At 42.2% G+C, this 20160-nt stretch overlaps 1 protein-coding gene across 1 annotated transcript in view; it reads left to right on the top strand.

The window, feature by feature from the left end:
• The window catches only part of KIF6 (kinesin family member 6), a 279607-nt gene that overhangs the window by 17785 nt on the left and 241662 nt on the right, over window positions 1-20160 (top strand). The window contains exon 4 of the mRNA XM_043543510.1: window positions 19353-19500. Within this exon, the coding sequence (XP_043399445.1) occupies window positions 19353-19500 (148 nt within the window). The remainder of the gene's footprint in view (window positions 1-19352; window positions 19501-20160) is intronic.

Raw genomic sequence — 20160 nt, 5'->3', positions numbered from 1 at the left:
TTACTCTTAGAATCTATTACAAAAATTAAGAATATATTTATTATGCATGGGTGCTTTCATTTTCTTGCAATTTTTGAGTATCTTCAGGCTCCTGTGATCCTTACCTACAAAAAGCATCTGGAAGGGCCAGTATTTCTATAAACTAACAAACACACAATGCTGTAAATCAATAAGCCTTATGTTCAAATCAAACTCCCTGATCCTATTACTAGGTCTTTATGATCAATATTTCTGTAATCAGCTCTTTGTGAGCTTGCAACATTGTGTTCAGTATCAATTACATGGATTTTCACTTTCTCAACAAACTCTGCTGTGGTTTTTCAATAGTAACCAATTATTCCTACATTCTTTACCAATCTAAACATACATCCACTGGTTCTAGACTTCATGATACAGCCTTTTAAAGTCCTATATGATACACTGAAATTTGTGCCTGTAGACTCTACTTTTGAAGAATGATGCCATCTTTATTCTTGGAAGAATACTGCCTGAAAAAATCCTCTTCGAGGGCTCAATTGAGTAAAGTTGCCAATCACTCTCACCTCCTACTGAAGTCAAACAAAAGAAAATTGAAGTTAATAGGAGAAGTCTTTACTCTTCACTTCTCAAGACAGGGACCTAAGTGAGGAGTTTCTAGTTTAGGGTTTTTTGTTTGTTTGTTTTTGCAGAAGAATCTGAGGCAGATCTTATAGTTTAAATCTTGCAGTTCGGAGAGCCAGTTTGTTGTATTCCTCAACAAAGTTAAATCTAACAGCAGAGCTAGCTCAGAATGTTCTTATCATAGCTCAAGCACAAGAGTCCCTGCACTCTTTCTAACAATGAGCATAAGAAGCAAAAATACATTTCTGTGTCCTTAAACTTAAGACAGAGAAAATGCTCATCATAAATTAGAACAAAATGTAGTCAGAAAAACAGCCACAATAAAACTACCTCAATCTGCTTTCGAGAAGGAGAAAGTGTATTTTTACTGTTTGCTGTTATTGGATTCTAAACTACTCTTTATACTAAACCTTTACATTTTGAAGAGGAAGTTACTGAGCTATATTCTAGAAGATCTCCAGAAATTGTCTGCTCTGTATAGCTGTTTTACCTGAGGCATTCTAAACATTTGAAAACATTTGTTGTGCATATTTCCCAAATAAAGGGCCTCAAGGTGAAAATAAGTGTATACTGGGGATGAGATAAATCAGCTGATCTACCAAAAATACAAATACAGTAATATGTGTGACAGCTATTTTCTACACAGGTATCTAAATTGAGACCTTTAATGAAATAATTTAGAAGTGTATGTATGGTAAGAAATAATAATTATTATTGCTAATTAGTATTATAACCCATCACTAGAGTATCAGGACACTAAGAAAAGAAAAGAAATTGATAAAGGATTTATATGAGATTAGGAAAACATTGTAAAAGAAAAAATACGTATACACAACCTTGCTGATCTTTGAATAAATTACACAGATTAGTCCCTAACTGGAGAGGATAGTTTTCGTCCCTTTCATAAATCAATATGCATATTGTATGCACAGCATTTATATTAATCTTCTAGTATTGGTAATTAGTCTTTATATACTGATCTTTTGGTGTTAACAATTGCTGAATTTTTCTCAAAGAGTAGGTTTTAAAAAAATAATAGCTATTCTATAATTGGTAAGTGATTTTTAAAATATTAAACCTTTGTTCGCATAAAAATGTTTTCTCAAAAATGTGTTTTTACAAGAACTCTTATGAACTAAAAATCAGAAAAGTTAGGATATTGTAGCTCATTTTTTCTCAAGTCAAAAGTTTCTGTTTTAGAGAAAATACATATACAATACACAGCAATGAGCAGTATTCAGGTTACATGCCAAAAGTTGAATGAAATGTGTGAACAGTTGGTTTAGTTGAGGATCATTTACTTTATAAGTGTTGTAATCTGTTTTTGATGTTCTGCAGTTCTGCATATAAAATTAAACACAAGTTGACATTGCATTATATTTTAAAGATGAAATTTACCAAATGTAGAAACTTGCCAGTACAGTACATTTTTCTTCATCTGATAATGTACACAGGTAAAAACTTAGTCATTTTTATATTTAAGGTGGAATGGGTATTTGAAAATGTAATTTGATATAGTTAGAACTAAAAAAACCCCTATATCTTGTATCTCATCCTCAGAAAAAAGTAGGTTTTAAATTCTACATTGTTTTCCAAATTATTAGTTGATACTCAAAATGTATCATGAAGATGTGTATTAGTAGTGCTGTAAATATAACAAAAGAACTGCTGATATACAGATATGTTTAATTACTGTATTATGGTTAAAATACATGACTATCAAAGTGTCTAGTGTGCTAATGCATTCTTACACCTTATATGTTTTTGACTTTATCCAAACCCTAAGGAAGTCACCGAAAAGACTCCCATTGAGTTTAATGAGCTTTGACTCAGACTCTTGTTTAATGATGCTTAGTAGTTTAGTATGATTTTTTCCTCAAAGCATTTTCCAGACTGTGACTGATTGCCTGAACACCATTTTGTGGCAAATATTGTAAGTAATATCTCAATTTTATGTATGGGGCTACTGAGTCAGAGATGGAGATTTGTCCATAGCCATGGAGAGAGTCTGTGTCAGAGCTGGGACTAGAACTCATAAACTCCTGGCTTCTGCTCCTGTCTTCAGGTCACTAGACAATGCTTCCTGGGACCTGAATGAGTATAAACATCAATATGATTATGTTAATTTCATTAATTTGATGCCGATCCCATGTATGTGTGCGTAATTTGTCACCTGCCTTGGAAAAACTGTTACTTCAATTGTGCACCGTACAGTGAAGACAGTCTGTACCCTTTTTATACTGAAAAATGTTGCTGACTCATTTTGTCAAGTCAAATAAGAACTGCTAGGATTTCAAAAGTCAGCAGGAGTGGTTTATACAGTTAATCAGAAGGCAAGGATGTAATTCTATTGATAAAATGTAACAAGAAAAATAGATTCATGTATAAAAGAGGTAAGTAATTAGCCTAGAAATGGTATCACACATTCCTGTGACTTAATAAACTGAGTAATAGGAAAACATAGACATGTGCCTATGCTAAAATAATTACTGGGGATTAAGAAGTTATTTGGCTGCAACTCAGGCTGCTATTCCAATAAAGTGGGTGTATTCATGCTAACAATACCGCCTCTTGAATTGCTTTATTGGTACTATTTTTTTTCAAAGTCTTGTATCCATGATGAATATTTGTTATTATGTTCTGCAACTTTGGATTATTGGATGGTATGAACTCTTTACAGCTGAGCTGCTTAGTTCATAAACATTTATTTAACTCTTTAAAGTGTTCATTGGATAACCATGATGTTTCCTTGAGCCAGTGATTTGTTTTATGATGGCCTTTCCTCCTAATCTGATAAAAACAAGCAATCTTAAATGATCAAAACCAAACACAGAAATATATATATATACACACACACATATTATACATAACATTTCAAGTAATTTATGTAGGAACCATGAAACAAAAAGTGTTGATGGCACTTTTTTCTTTTTGGTATTATATACAGCCATATAGAATGGGTTCACGTTATATCATGTGACTAAGTCAGGGGTGGGCAAACTTTTTGGCCCAAGGGCCACATTGGGGAATAGTAAGTGTATGGCAGGCCATGAATGCTCACAAAATTGGAGTTGGGGTGCGGGAGGAGGTGCAGGTTCTGGCTGGGGGTGCGGGCTCTGGGGTGGGGCTGGGGATGAGAGGTTTGGGGTGCAGGAGGGTGCTCCGGGCTGGGACTGAGGGGTTCAGAAAGCAGGAGGGGGATCAGGTCTGGGGCAAGGGTGTGGGAAGGGGTGCAGGTTCCGGCTGGGGGTGCGGGCTCTGGGGTGGGGGTGGGGCTGGGGCTGAGAGGTTTGGGGTGCAAGAGAGTGCTCTGGGCTGGGATCAAGAGGTTTGGAGAGCGGGAGGGGGATCAGGCCTTGGGCAGGGCGTTGGTGCATGGGGAGAGGCTCAGGGGGTCCAGGCTCTGAATGGCGCTTACCTCAAGCAGCTCCTGGAAGCGGTGGCATGTCCCTTCTCCAACTCCTATGCAGAGGCGTGGCCAGGCGGCTCTGCGTGCTGCCCCATCCGCAGGCACCGCCCCGTAGCTCCCATTGGACCATGTAGAAGCCGGAGCAGGGCCATGCCGTGGCTTCCAGGAGCCGTGTGTTGCGGCCCCCGATCCCGTGCCCTGGCTGGAGCACCATAGCGGGGCCAAGCCGCGTGGTGCAGCCCCGACCCAGCGACCTAGCTGGAGTGCCGAAGCAGGCCGAGCCACTGGTGCTGCCCCCAACCCAGCACCCCGGCCGGAGCGGGGCTGAGCCGCGTGGTGCGGCCCCGACTTAGCACCCCGGCCAGAGCAGGGCCGAGCCGCGTGATGCGGCCCTGACCCAGTGCCCCAGCTTGAGCAGGGCCGAGCCACGTGGTGCGGCCCTGACTCAGAGCCCCGGCCAGAGTGGGGCTGAGCTGCGTGGTGAGGCTTGTGGTCCGGCTTAAAATTGCGGGCCGGATCTGGCCCATGAGCTGTAGTTTGCTCACCCCTGGACTAAGTAGATTTTCAGTGTAATTTAAATTTATATTCTGTGATGCAAAATTTAGTATTTACACAGTACTGACAAAATTATTATTTTTTACTGTTGCCAAACCCAAACATTTAAAAATCATGAGATATTAAAGAAAAAATACATTTTGATTTATTTTGGTTCTGAGTCTTTAGGAGGCACTTAGGTCACATTTCCAAGCTTTTCTCCATAACCATGAGGCCTAGAAACTTTTTTTTTTAAATTAAAACTGATAGTCTCATATGGTTGTATTCTTGGAACTAGGGCTTCAAGGAAAACACCAAACATATGAGACTCCCCATAAAATTATGAGAGTGAGCATCACTGATGTAGACGCCCATTCGAAGATTAGGACCACATTGTGATAGCCTTTTACAAACATACTGGATGTTTTTCTAAAATATATTCTCTGCGAAATATTTTGAGGACGTTCTATGGCCTATGTTATATAGGAAGTCAGATTGGATGATCACAATGCTCCCTTCTGGCCTATGAATCTATACATAAATAAAAAAGTCCTTGACCCAGAGTGCTCAGGCTAGAATAATGACAAGAAATGAATACTGTTCCATATTCTAAATGAGATCACAAAAGAGAAATTTAAGTGGTTTGTGTTTAGCAGTAGAAGCAAAATCAAATTAATGCTTCATTTACTTGCTGAGTAATTGTTATAAAGTCCTTTGTCATGACCACTGTCTGTATTTGTTTAGTTGAATTAAATAGGGGCCAAAACCTTACACAGATAAAATTCCCATTGAAATCGATGGGAACTTTGCTTGAGTAAAGACTGCAGGATTCTTTGGTGAATGAAACAGTGTTTTCTGTTCTTATATAAATGAAAAGAAATTTATCTCTCAATTCTACAAATAAATGCTGTTACATTCTAGCCTTCAAGTAAAATGTATCTTATCAAAAAACAGACTACTTGGGAATAGAGGAATTTACAAATTTGGACATATTTAGGTCATCCCATTTTACAATTTTTTCATTCTCTGTAGACTCTGTTGTTCTGTACTTGATATTTATTATTAAGGAGAGATGTCCCTCCAAAAACCTGGAAAATCATAAACGTCAGTAATTTTGTTAAAGTATACTGGAGACAGATCTCTTCAGCAACATCCTGGCCAATCTGCCTGGAATTAGTCCATGAGCTTCTGAACATGAAGTCATGCAACATTTCTTAAACTCACTAACGATCATTTCAGCAAGACCTCGTCTCTTGGATAATGTGTCTTTGATGTGTTTTGTTTGAAGTAGTTAAGAGACAATTCATTGAACAAAGCATCTTTTTAACCATGCCAAAGCTCAACTGCTCAAGAGAAAAACATGCAGGGTTTTCTGGTGATTCTGATGCCACTTCAAGATTTAGTGTAAGGAGATGCACATTACACCTCCCTCTGCTAGCCTAGCTTCCTGCAAAATCGGATATTTGCTCCAAGGGAGGTCTGTTGGTATTTCTCTACTGTTTTCCCTTGATGTTTCTACTTTTTTTGGAGACAGCTTTAGTTTGTGGCTGAGGTCTTCAGGAGTCCCTCTAGTGAAAACTTCTAAGGAAATCCATCTTGGCTGTGCCCCCTTCCCAAATAGCAATTTTTGGGTTGCAGAGGCCATCTACAGCCACCACCTTCGAAGTTGAATGAGATGTTGTGGTTTCTTTTTCGGGATAGATCCCACAAAAGGACTAAATATTTCAACACCTAACTTTTAGGTACCTTGCCACCCAGTAGCATGCACAGCCCCAAGTTAACACGTTCATACTGCAATATGCAGACCTTCTGACCTGTATCCACACTGCTAAAATGACAGGACTTAGATCAGACTTCCGGCAGGACTCAGGCTCTGACCCACCACCATTAGTAGGGTCCTAGGACCTGGATTCTGAGTGCTTGCTGATCTGAGTCGAACCAATCTTAGTGTGGACAGAAGAGGGGTTTGGGCTCAGACCTGAATCAGAGCCTGGGCCTAGAGTGCAGTGTACACATACAAAGGCCTTTCACCAGCACTAACACTACGGGCATGGCTACACTTGCGAGTTAGAACGCATTAAAGCAGCCCCGTGCGCTCTAACTCACAACGCGGCCACACTGGCAAGGCATGTAGAGCGCCTGGACTCCGCGGCTAGAGCGTTCCTGGTAATCCACCTCGGTGGGTGGAATAACATTTGATGTGCCTCCGCTGGAGCGCCGACGCATCAGTGTGGACATCCTCATCTGTCAATGCACTCTGATCGGCCTCGAGAAGTGTCCCACAGTGCCTGTTCTAGCCACTCTGGTCATCATGAGCCACGGCATGAAAGGGTAAGTGGGGTGTCCAAGGATCACAATGGGCATTTCGACTTCCCCTACGGTGTTCTGGTCTGGGAAAAAAGTCCTGGCTTGCAGCTTCCTGAACAGGTCAGTGTTCCGAAAGATGCATGCATCATGCATCTTTCTGGGCCAGCCTGCGTTAATGTAAATGAAACGCCCACGGCGATCCACAAGCACCTGGAGAACCATAGAGAAATACCCCTTCCAATTAACGTATTCGGAAGCTAGGTGGGCTGGTGCCAGAATTGGAATATGCGTCCCATCTATCGCCCCTCCGCAGTTAGGGAAACCCATATGTGCAAAGCCAGCCACAGTGTCATGCACGTTACCCAGAGTCACGGTTCTTCTGAGCAGGATGCGATTAATGGCCCTGCAAACTTGCATCAACATGATTCCGACATCAATTTTCCCACTCCAAACTGGTTAGCGACCGATTGGTAACTCTCTGGAGTTGCCAGCTTCCAGATTTCAATAGCCACCCGCTTCTCGACTGTCAGGGCAGCTCTCAATCTTGTGTCCTTGCACCACAGGGTGGAGGCGAGCTCATCACACAGTCCCATGAAAGTGGCTGTTCTCATCTGAAAGTTCTGCAGCCACTGCTCGTCATCCCAGACTTGCATGACGATGTGATCCCACCACTCAGTGCTTGTTTCCCAAGCCCAAAAGTGGCGTTCCATGGTGGTGAGTGTGTCCGTGAATGCCACAAGCCATCTCATGTTGTATGCTTTACTTGCATCGATGTCATCGTTGGAGTCCTCACTGTCAGTTTGGATCTTAAAGAGTAACTCAACTGCCAAACGTGACGTGCTGGCGAGACTTGTCAGCATATTCCTCAGCAGTTGGGGCTCCATTCCCACAGACCAAAAGGGAAGACAGAGCGCGCAGTACAAAAAACATTGAAAGATGGCACCAAAGGTGGACGGAAGCACAGGGATTGCTGGGATGTGAACCAATGCATCACAGGGCATTGGGACAGGACCCAGAATGCCCTGCCCCCTTCCCACAAGCCACAGCGCCAGAATGGGAAGAGGTGCTCTGTGGGATAGCTGCCCATAATGTACCGCTCCCAATGCCACTGCAAGTGCTGTAAATGTTGCCACCCCAGTGCGCTTGCAGCTGTCAGTGTGGACAGACTGCAGCGCTTTCCCTACTGCGCTCTCCGAAGGTTGATTTAACTTAAAGCACTCTACATCTGCAAGTGTAGCCATGCCCTAAGTGTGGCCTTCTTTTCTTTAGAAAGTTGTACACTGACTGGCACAGTAGTGCTGAAATGTTTAGAGAAGCATTCTCCCTCCTACGTATTTGTCTTTAACAAAATAAATTGCGTACCTTAATGTTGAAACAAATATTTCATACCTTGAACTTTTCAAGTATTCCATGTTCAGCAAATAACCATTTATTTTGCCCATCTTCTAAGTGCCCATATACAAGCTTATACAGCTACGGTTTAAATTTAGAATTTGTTCTCTCAAGAACAAACTAAAACAAGATGCAGGTTAAGTAAGCAATTTGGGAATTGATTTTTACTTTGAAAATGAAGATACAGCATTTTTAAATGAACAAAGATCAAGTTTGATCCCTAAGCAGCATTTATTATGTTAACAATTACTAGGTCAGATTCATTGCCAAATTACACTGCAGTCTCATTGATTTCAATAGTCCTTATTTAGCAGGAGTATGGGTTAGCAAGATTAGACCTATATCCTGTAGTTCCTTATAGATCTTAAATAATGCAGAGAGAAATAATGGGCCACATTTTCAAAAATGTCCTTGACTGTTACTCACACTTTTGAGTATACAGGGTTTTGTAGGCACATTTTTACTTCTGAGATTTTGTTCATTCATAAACTCACGTCTACACATAAGCTGCTTTTTTGCAGGCAAATGTAGTTTCCATTAATATATCTGTTGTTGGGGGGACGAGGGAGCTAGTGTGTCCTTGTAAAACTTAGCTAGAGAAAAATGTGACCAGGCTGAAGACCCTTTGAAAAAGTAACCCAATAAACAGTCATTGGAAAAAAGAGAAATTAAGAGGCATGGCCAAGAGGAAAAAGATCTTTGTAGATGAGCTATCAATTCTGTGACGTTGCACTCTATATGATTTTATGAAAATATGCTAATGAGCGTGAATATAATGTAACTGGAATATGCTTCATGCAAAAGGTCTCTTGTAAGGTATCATTACAAAGCTTATAATCTACTGAGTGTGGTCATCCTATTTGTATAAATGTATCACTCTTGTATCTGAAACTAGAAATATAACTCTGAGGTCCTATTGTAATTATGCAAAGTGTGGGCCATTAATGGTGGTTTGGAATCTTGATGGCTCTCATCAACCAGGACAATTGACTGTGGATGGCTCTGTTTGCTTGCAGGCCTTCCTGTGAGTCAGTCTGGGAGGAATGAGGGCTTGAAGTCTTACAGTGACATGTGATCATGTCACCTGAACTGGGATCCATCTTTAACCTGGTGCTTTTCCATTTAGAAGGAGGGGTGGGAACCCAGAGAGGGACAAAGGATTCCCACCTTATGCAAAGGATATATAAGGGAGTGGAACAGAACAAAGGGGGCTGCAATCATGAGAAATTCCCTAGCTACACCTGAGCTGGAACAAGGGCTGTACCAGGGGAAATGATTGTGCCCAGACTAGGAAGGCGTCCAGTCTGTGATAGAAGCTTATTGAAACATCTCTGAGGGTGAGATTTCATCTGTAGTTGCTTTCTTGAGCCAGACAAGTATTAGGTTTAGACTTGCATGTTTTATTTTATTTTGCTTGGTAATTCACTTTTTTCTGTCTGTTATTACTTGGAAGCACTTAAATCCTACTTTTTATATTTAATAAAATCACTTTTTACTTATTAATTAACCCAGAGTATGTATTAATACCTGGGGGGGCAAACAGCTGTGCATATCTCTCTATCAGTGTTATAGAGGGCGAACAATTTATGAGTTTATCCTGTATAAGTTTTGTACAGGGTAAAACGGATTTATTTGGGGTTTGGACCACATCGGGAGCTGGGCATCTGTGTTAGAGACAGGAACACTTCTTAAGCTGTTTTTAGTTAAGCCTGCGGCTTTTGGGGGACGTTGTTCAGACCTGGGGCTGGGTTTGTAGCAAGCTAGCATGTCTGGCTCAAACCAGGCAGGGCACTGAACCCTCAAGCTGGCAGGGAAAATGGGTTAGAAGTAGTTTCAGCACATCAGTTGGCAGTTCCCAAGGGGGTTTCTGTGATCCAACCCATCACAAATGCTCCATCTTTTGAAGAGAGAAGAACGGGTTATTTAGGTAGCAGTATGTTTGAATATGTAAGTGAACTAAAATGTAACACGGCATATGCTTTATCAAATTGTAACTCATGACTTTGTAATTAGCAATGTAAGATTGTTAGTACTGGATCATATCCATGTATGTGAGAGTAGGGGAATATTGAGTAGAAGAAAGAAGTGTGTGGAGCCAAGTTAACACTACTGTCGGAAATCTTGCAAGCACTGATGCCTAAGTTAACATACAGCCACAGAATATTTAAAGATCAGTGACAGTTGGGCCAAGCAATCTAACATTGAGAACACTTCCATAGGAGTATAGTCCCCCTCTTACCATTGACTCATTGGTGGCAAATAGAAACGTTGCATGCACATTAACGGCAGGGGAAGAGTGATGACTGGTTGAGTTACGTCTAGTGTCCCCACTTACAAGTTACCTGAGCTGATGACCTGACCCTGTTGAAGCCTATTGTAATTAGATATAAAAATCATTAATAACTTAGCTTAATTACTGCCTAATTTCCTCAAATATAGCCTATGCAAGAAATTTCAATGAACTGTACAGGAAGTTTGAAGAGTGTGTGTTATTCTGTTGTTAAGATGATTGGAGACAATGAAAAGACTGACAAGGATGCTAAATTTCTTAAAGGTTTTAGTTCTTAATTTAACTCTTCAATTAATTAATGGATTTACTTGAAAATTTTCCATTTATTCTGTACTCAAAAAATAAGTGCTGTACATTTGGGGAAGATGCACTGTATTTTTCATACAAAACAAAGGGTTTGAATCCCTGCTTTAATTGCAAAACAGAGCTCAGCCTTAACTAGGGAGTCATAACCAGCATTTCTGTACAGTGTCTGACACAGTGGGGCCTTTGAGCTGGGCTGGGCGCTCTGGGTGCTCCTGTCATTAACTATAAAAACAACAACATGGAACTGGAACCTTTTTTTACTGACCTTGGTTCAGAGCTGGCGCTAGGCATAAGCAGACTAAGCAATGGCTTAGGATCCCGAGCAGCTTAAGGGGGCCCCCATTTGCTTTTTATTGTGTGTTGTGGGGGGCAAAAATATTCCTCCTTAAGGCCCCCAATTGGCTAGCACTGCCTCTACCTTCATTTGTCCACAGTCTGTGTAGAATCTTTTTGCAGATCATTCAGAAGGTAGATCAACATGTTCTAGTATTTACTTCAAACTTAGGGCCAAATCCTGTATGCCTTAAACAAAAAACTCCCATTTGTTTGCAGTGGGAGTTTTCCCCATGTAAGGAGTGTGAAATTTGGCTCTTTGTATGCAGTTGTGGTAAATCTTAGTCTGATGCTTTTGTGCTGGAAAGAGTACTCCTGAAGGCATTCTGCACCAAAAAATAAAAAATTCTGTACACAGTATTTTAAAATTCTGCAGAATTCTAAAAATGTTATTTCTCAAATAAATGTAGAGGCTCCAGCATGGCATTGGGGAGCACAGGCCACTGGCTGCAGAGAGGTGGTAGATCACTGTGCAGCTCGCCCCCCGGGACACGGACTCAGCGGTGAGGCTGCACCCAACCCTGACACAGTGCAAAGACTGGACCTGCCTCAGAAACACCCAAGGGCCCTGCCCCTCTGTGCCAGGTGCGGGCAGGCAGGCTCAGCATGGCAGGATACGCTGGTAGATTCGCTGGAGGGCAGGGATAGGATACAGAGGGACCTAGACAAATTGGAGGATTGGGCCAAAAGAAATCTGATGAGGTTCAACAAGGATAAGTGCAGGGTCCTGCACTTAGGACGGAAGAACCCAATGCACCGCTACAGACTAGGGACCGAATGGCTAGGCAGCAGTTCTGCGGAAAAGGACCTAGGGGTGGCAGTGGACGAGAAGCTGGATATGAGTCAGCAGTGTGCCCTTGTTGCCAAGAAGGCCAATGGCATTTTGGGATGTATAAGTAGGGGCATAGCGAGCAGATCGAGGGACGTGATCATTCCCCTCTATTCGACATTGGTGAGGCCTCATCTGGAGTACTGTGTCCAGTTTGGGGCCCCACACTACAAGAAGGATGTGGATAAATTGGAGAGAGTCCAGCGAAGGGCAACAAAAATGATTAGGGGTCTGGAACACATGACTTATGAGGAGAGGCTGAGGGAACTGGGATTGTTTAGTCTGCAGAAGAGAAGAATGAGGGGGGATTTGATAGCTACTTTCAACTACCTGAGAGGTGGTTCCAGAGAGGATGGTTCTAGACTATTCTCAGTGGTAGAAGAGGACAGGACAAGGAGTAATGGTCTCAAGTTGCAGTGGGGGAGGTTTAGGTTGGATATTAGGAAAAACTTTTTCACCAAGAGGGTGGTGAAACACTGGAATGTGTTACCTAGGGAGGTGGTAGAATCTCCTTCCTTAGAAGTTTTTAAGGTCAGGCTTGACAAAGCCCTGGCTGGGATGATTTGATTGGGGATTGGTCCTGCTTTGAGCAGGGGGTTGGACTAGATGACCTCCTGAGGTCCCTTCCAACCCTGATATTCTATGATTCTAGGATCCAAGTGTGGAGGGGATTAGTATGGGTGTGGGTTGAGAGGGTTCTGTGTGGGGCAGTCTGGGTGTGGGCGGCTCAATGGGGGATCCGGGTGCAGGGGGGACCTGGATGCACAGGGGCTTGTTGGGGGATTCTGGGTGTAATGGTAATGGGACTCTGCAGGGGGATCCAGGTGAAAGGTGGTTGGGGCTCAGCAGAGGGGTCTGAGTGGGGGGTGGGGGATAGAGCTCAGCAGGGGGGTCTGGGGAGATCAGTGGGAGGGATCCAGATGCTGGGGGAGTGGGGCTCAGTGGGGTGGGGATCCAGGTGCAGTTGGTTGGGGCTTGGTAGGGTGGGGATCCGGGTGGCTTGTCGGTATGGTCCAGGTGCAGAGGGAGTGGGGCTCGCTGTGGGGGGTTCTGGGTGTGTGTGGGGGGCATGAGGCTCAGCAGGGCTTGGTAGGGTGGGGATCTGGGTGTGGGTGGCTTGTTGGCGTGGTCCAGGTGCAGAGGGAGTGGGGCTTGTTAGGTGGGTTCTGGGTGGGGCGGGGAAGGTGAGGCTCAGCGGGAGGGTCTGGGTATGAGGAGGTCTGGATGCACGGGAGTTGGGCGGATGGGGGAGCAGCTTCCTGTACAGTGATCCCTCCCCCTGCAGCTGAGGAGCGATGGATGCAGAAAACATGCGGGGGGGGAGGGGCAGTTTGCAAAGCTTTCTACAGCTGGGGGAAAAATCTGGGGATGGCTCTGAGATGCCATGCAGGGGAAGAGAAAGAGGAAGTCCCGTCCTCTCCAGCCCAGCTGGAACTAGCAGCTGAGTCCGGCACAGGGTAGGAGCCACAAGCTGGGTCTTCCCCAGTCCTGCCCCGTGCCCCACAGTGATTTACCTCTCTGCTGGCTGCCCTGGGCACCCGAAACATACTGTTGGGAAGGGTTGTATGACTGCTCTTGTGGCTTCCCTTTGTTTCACCATCAGAAAGTCATTTTTCCGTGGGAAGCAAAGAAATCTGTGGGGGACATAAATTCTGTGCATGTGCAGTGGTGCAGAATTCCCCCAGGAGTAAAAGAGACACCAGGGGAAGATAATACTGTAAGGCTAAGTGTGACCATATCCAGACTACACTGCAAAGTACACCTTTTTGCAGACGCCTCAGCACAATAACTGAAGTTGTGGAACTACGACAACTGTGAAGAAAAACAGGAAAGGAAGGAAGATCAGTAAGATCCCAAGCGTAGAAGAGGCAAGAAGCAGATTCACTTAAGGGCAGCTCTGTGATTCACCATTATTGTATTGAGCACTCAGATACTGTGTTGATAGGTACTCTACAAATTCCTTGAGTAGATGGATTGGGCGTTTCCTAATCTTGATGCTGTTTGTATTGGCTTTTTAACATCTGGAAGCTAAAATCCAACTATTCCCTGACTTCATGGGGTATTTTTGGTCATTAGGAGCAGATGTTGGCTGTAGTTGCTGTCAGTATACTTCTGTTTGTTTTTCTTTGATATCCTAGTGTAGTGGATTAAACTGAGCAATTTGGCAATCTCTCAGGTTTTCAAATAAGCTTTATTAAGGTGGAGACCCTTTGCATCTCTCATGGTGCCAGACCAGCAGCCTATCTATACATGGTCCCTTCCTGTTAGACAAGAAAGAAACATTTTTTCTTATCTTGGCTTATCACTTTATCTATAAACAAAAAATGCACAAGAATATTTTTGCTCTTTTTCCTTTATGCAAAGTTGGTAGGGTCTTTAGACTAAATATATTAAATCTACTTTTGGGGTCTGTAAATCTTATCAGGAGGATAATTCTTCCCTAATTAATTTATCCCTTTTATTGCTCCCTTTGAATTTATTGTAAGAGGAGTTTGAAATGTGGAAAAACAGTTTATGACATGTATAAATTTAGGGCAAGTCTTTATAAACTACAGTTGCTGAAAGAAAAAAGAGGAATTTGGCATTCCTGAATCCAGAGATTTTATAATCTGTCCTGTCAAATGCAGACTGTTGAGTCCTAGTTCAATTGGCCATATGAATATTGTAGTAAAAAGTAGGGTGAATACTTATCCAGTTTCTAATTTTAACTACTTTTGGGTGATTGTTTCCAATTATCTGTGTTTTACAGAAAAGTGAAGATACAAAGTAATGACCATAATTTCTGCCTTGAGTATTTATATCTTGTCAATCACCATAGAATGTAGGAGCTGATATACAGCGGGTAGCAAAGTACTTGTTTTCCAGGAGTATTCTGGGGCAGTTTACCATAATTAATCTGAAATGAAGTTAAAAATGGCAAAAAAATAGTCTTAATTCTTTACCCCCAAGGTAAACTTGGACAAATAAAACATATAAACTAATATGCCCAGTAAAATCAATATAGACTTTAAAATGTATACATGAAATTAAGAAAAGAAAAGCATAATTCATATATCCATATACCTACATATATATTATCACAGGGAGGTCTGGGCAAATATCCAAAACTTGCATTTATATCTCAGACATTCCGTCCTCAAGGTCTTATTTAACAAAAAGTATGAATCTCTGCTGGTAAGTAGTGAAGGAACGTTTGCCATGTATTAATAAAAAAACCATTAGCCATATTTTTATATACAAATAGTTCCATCAAACTATACCACCTTAGCAGTAATGAAATCCAGATCTCCATAGTTAAAGAGAATGCTCTTTGTTCGTTGCATTAAAACTCTCTCTCTCTCTGCAAACAAAACCAAAACCAGAAACCTTCAAATACATATTCTCATATCCTGTAAATTATCTAAATTCATTAATAGAAAATGTCTCAGTTGATCACGGAAGTGGGATGACATGCAGCCCAATCTGTCCCTCACAATATACAGCAATATCACTGTTCTCATGATTGTCCATGCTTGGTCAAAATCAGTTTATGGATGAACAGTTGGTTGAAGTTACATTCAAATATGACAGAGGTTATTGTGGTTGGCAGGTGAGTTTCCAGCCACAGTGCAGTCTCCTGGTCAGATCATTTTGCAGTTTGGGAATGCTCCTGGATTCATGAGTGATGTGTTCTGCCATTGACAGCGAACTAGGAGACTGTGTACCATCATTTGGGCTCTTGGATTCGTGAGTGACCTAAACTCTCACATAGCAGTGTTCACATTCTATCATCTACATTTACCTAGGAGAGTGCATCCTAACTTTTCAAAAGGTGATCCAGCCTTATTAATATGTGCCTTGACTACCTCTTTGTGGGACAACAGCAGTGCAGTCTACCTGAGCATGAAACAGTTATTCCAGGGTAAATTATAATTAGTACAGAGTTCAGCAGTGCACCTCCACAGCAACACAGGGTTCTGGAAGTATGCAAGGTCCATTGTCATCTCACTACACTGAGTCCCGCTAAAATACTGTGTCAAATTCAAGTCTCAGTCCTTATCTTCAAGATTTTTAAGGGTCTGGGCCCAGCCTTACCTTAAAGGTTGCCTGAAGTTCCAGAATGAGGACCATAATCAACAACTCTGCTCCTCTGTCACAATAAAACTGTCTATCATAATGGTAACTTTCATTTATGCAAGAGACAAGAGCCTTTTTTGTAGCCAGTCCGAGACTGTGGAAAGAACTACTTTAGGATCCATGAACCACCACAACACTCATCACTTTTCATTCCAATTGCAAACTTTACCTACTCTTCACTCTTAAAAGTAAATAGCATTAGCAATTTTTTTTAAAAATCCACACACAGTTTCGTTCCTGGGAAAAGGAAGGGAAAAAGAGAGACCAACACATGACTACTGCTAGTCATTGGCGGCTGTGATTGCAGAGCCCTTGGCCATTATCTTTGAAAACTCGTGGCGAACGGGGGAAGTCCCGGATGACTGGAAAAAGGCTAATGTAGTGCCAATCTTTAAAAAAGGGAAGAAGGAGGATCCTGGGAACTACAGGCCAGTCAGCCTCACCTCAGTCCCTGGAAAAATCATAGAGCAGGTCCTCAAAGAATCAATCCTGAAGCACTTACATGAGAGGAAAGTGATCAGGAACAGTCAGCATGGATTCACCAAGGGAAGGTCATGCCTGACTAATCTAATCGCCTTTTATGATGAGATTACGGGTTCTGTGGATGAAGGGAAAGCAGTGGATGTATTGTTTCTTGACTTTAGCAAAGCTTTTGACACGGTCTCCCACAGTATTCTTGTCAGCAAGTTAAGGAAGTATGGGCTGGATGAATGCACTATAAGGTGGGTAGAAAGCTGGCTAGATTGTCGGGCTCAACGGGTAGTGATCAATGGCTCCATGTCTAGTTGGCAGCCGGTGTCAAGTGGAGTGCCCCAGGGGTCGGTCCTGGGGCCGGTTTTGTTCAATATCTTCATAAATGATCTGGAGGATGGTGTGGATTGCACTCTCAGCAAATTTGCGGATGATACTAAACTGGGAGGAGTGGTAGATACGCTGGAGGGCAGGGATAGGATACAGAGGGACCTAGACAAATTGGAGGATTGGGCCAAAAGAAACCTGATGAGGTTCAATAAGGATAAGTGCGGGGTCCTGCACTTAGGACGGAAGAACCCAATGCACAGCTACAGACTAGGGACCGAATGGCTAGGCAGCAGTTCTGCGGAAAAGGACCTAGGGGTTACAGTGGACGAGAAGCTGGATATGAGTCAGCAGTGTGCCCTTGTTGCCAAGAAGGCCAATGGCATTTTGGGATGTATAAGTAGGGGCATAGCGAGCAGATCGAGGGACGTGATCGTTCCCCTCTATTCGACATTGGTGAGGCCTCATCTGGAGTACTGTGTCCAGTTTTGGGCCCCACACTACAAGAAGGATGTGGAAAAATTGGAGAGAGTCCAGCGAAGGGCAACAAAAATGATTAGGGGTCTGGAACACATGACTTATGAGGAGAGGCTGAGGGAACTGGGGTTGTTTAGTCTGCAGAAGAGAAGAATGAGGGGGGATTTGATAGCTGCTTTCAACTACCTGAGAGGTGGTTCCAGAGAGGATGGTTCTAGACTATTCTCAGTGGTAGAAGAGGACAGGACAAGGAGTAATGGTCTCAAGTTGCAGTGGGGGAGGTTTAGGTTGGATATTAGGAAAAACTTTTTCACTAGGAGGGTGGTGAAACACTGGAATGCGTTACCTAGGGAGGTGGTAGAATCTCCTTCCTTAGAAGTTTTTAAGGTCAGGCTTGACAAAGCCCTGGCTGGGATGATTTGATTGGGGATTGGTCCTGCTTTGAGCAGGGGGTTGGACTAGATGACCTCCTGAGGTCCCTTCCAATCCTGATATTCTATGATTCTATGATTCATGTCACAATGCACTTCTGGAAGGTACTAGGATACCTTGGTGAGTGACACAGTATAAGAACCTGAGTAGAATAGAATCTATGAACTGTTTTCCGATTCTTTTCTGTTTCCCCAAAATTTTGGACATACTTACTTTCCCTAAAAGAGTGTCCATATGTGTCACTGGATCTGCTTTTACATCTAGATTAGTTTGCCCAAGAGAAACTTATAAAAACAAAGGACCATCTTGTGCTGTATATGGGGAGATACCACAATGATGAGCATTATTAGAAATATTAATGGATTTGACACTGAATTTCTGTTTATGGAATTTCCTACACATTGTTCAGTTGCAGAGAGGGTGGGCAGTAAGCTTAGCCTTCCAAATATGTGGATGGAGCATGAGGAAAACCCAAAGATCCTGCTTTGGTTGGTCCTGCTTTTAACAGAGGGTTAGATTAGATGATCTCCTGAGGTCTCTTCCAACCATAATATTCTGTGATTCTAGGATCTCAGGCCTGTGGAGGACTGAGTTATGATGGGTAGGACACTTCAGTGCCTCCACACTATTTCATGGGTTCTCGGCCTTTCCGCGGCAGCACAAACTGTCTTAGTTGCCTCACAGTATAGCCAGCAAGGCATCTAGCTTGCTCCCAAACTGATGCTGTGATACTGGGTTACCAGATCATGAATTTAATTCTTCTGATAAGCTTCCAACATTTTTTTTAAAGACCAGTCTCTGTGGTAAGCATTCATTAAAGGTGCAGATTGGTATTTCTGGAGGGTTATGTTTCTTATTTATGCACATATAAAGCACAGTACGGACAGCAGCAATGGGAGCTTTAAACACATTGGCACCTCAATGTGCTTTAGCCCTGACTTTGTGGACCCACGTCTAAGGATAAGAGGACAGTTGGCTTTTTGGCTTCTCTGCTGAGACTGTCAACAAGATTAATGGATGGTTGTGATTTTTTTGTGATTTGCACACTTTTCCACTAGAAACTGGACTGGGACTATCAAACTCACTTCACACCGGCTATTGAATGGCTATCATGTGCTGCCTATTTTAGTCACCACCAAGCGACTGGATTCAGGCTGGGTTGGATTAGAGATTAAAGATTCTCTATAGCCCATTACCAACTCTTCATTTTCACTTAAATAGTATGGTGATAGGGACACTAAAAGTATGTACATAATAATAAACTTTGTTAGAATCTAATGGTAATTCTGATATTTAATTATGGAATGAGACAGAACATAATTGCTTTCTATTCAGGTCATGAAAATCTTGAAACTCCATCTGATCTAAAATAAATTTGTTTGAGCCTGATCCAAATGCCCACTGAAGACAATTGAAACATTCCCATTGACTACAATGGGCATTGGATCAGGTTCTTGATGAAGCTATAAGAGATAACCATGGAAAAGGTACTGTATGCAACTTGTGTTATCTATTCCTTCATTTTTTAGTGCTCTAGCAGGATATAATGGCACTATCTTTGCATATGGGCAGACGGGCAGTGGAAAGACTTTTACCATCACTGGGGGAGCAGAGCGTTACAGTGATCGAGGCATCATTCCCAGGACTCTGTCTTACATTTTTCAGCAGTTGGAGAAGGTACAGATCTTTGTCCTTTCATTTTCTTTAAAAAAAATCTGATTTACTAATACTGCATTGAATCACAGGAAACAATCTTAGTGGTAATGTTACAATAAGTCCTGACTTGAACCCACCAAACGAAAGAAATGCATATTAGCATGAAATCTAGCCTGACAATGTAGCCTTACCATAAAGTCGTCATGAGTGGTGGATGACCAGGTTATTGCCAGACACTGAAAAATAGTGGACACCATTGGAATTATTCCAATGTCTTATTTTTTGAGAGTACTGCTTTCAGGCTCGCCCAGAGTGGTGTCTGATCAAATATTTGGCTGTGTCATCATCCACTGTATTATTATGCCTATGATAAGTGTTGCAATGCACAGATGAAGTATGAAAATTCGTAATCCTATATAACCTTAGGCCAAGAAGAGCAAATAGAAGATGGACCATCAACCAGTATTTTAACCCATCATTTGAACTACCTTGCTTTTTGTGTGTTTGAGTGAAGCTCATAATATTAACTTTATGCAGTATTTGTAAAATTCATAATACAACTTGATTTTCCTGGATAAACTTTATTGAAGGTCTTAAAAAAAAATCAGGTTACTTACTTAACAGGATTATTTTACTAGATTATACTAATCCATGTTAATTGCATGGTCACAGTATACTATG

The sequence above is a fragment of the Chelonia mydas genome, chromosome 3 (genome assembly GCF_015237465.2).
Source record: "Chelonia mydas isolate rCheMyd1 chromosome 3, rCheMyd1.pri.v2, whole genome shotgun sequence".
Lineage (NCBI taxonomy): Eukaryota > Metazoa > Chordata > Testudines > Cheloniidae > Chelonia > Chelonia mydas.
The sequence above is the reverse complement of the archived record's forward strand: the minus strand, read 5'-3'. Positions and strand labels throughout refer to the sequence as shown.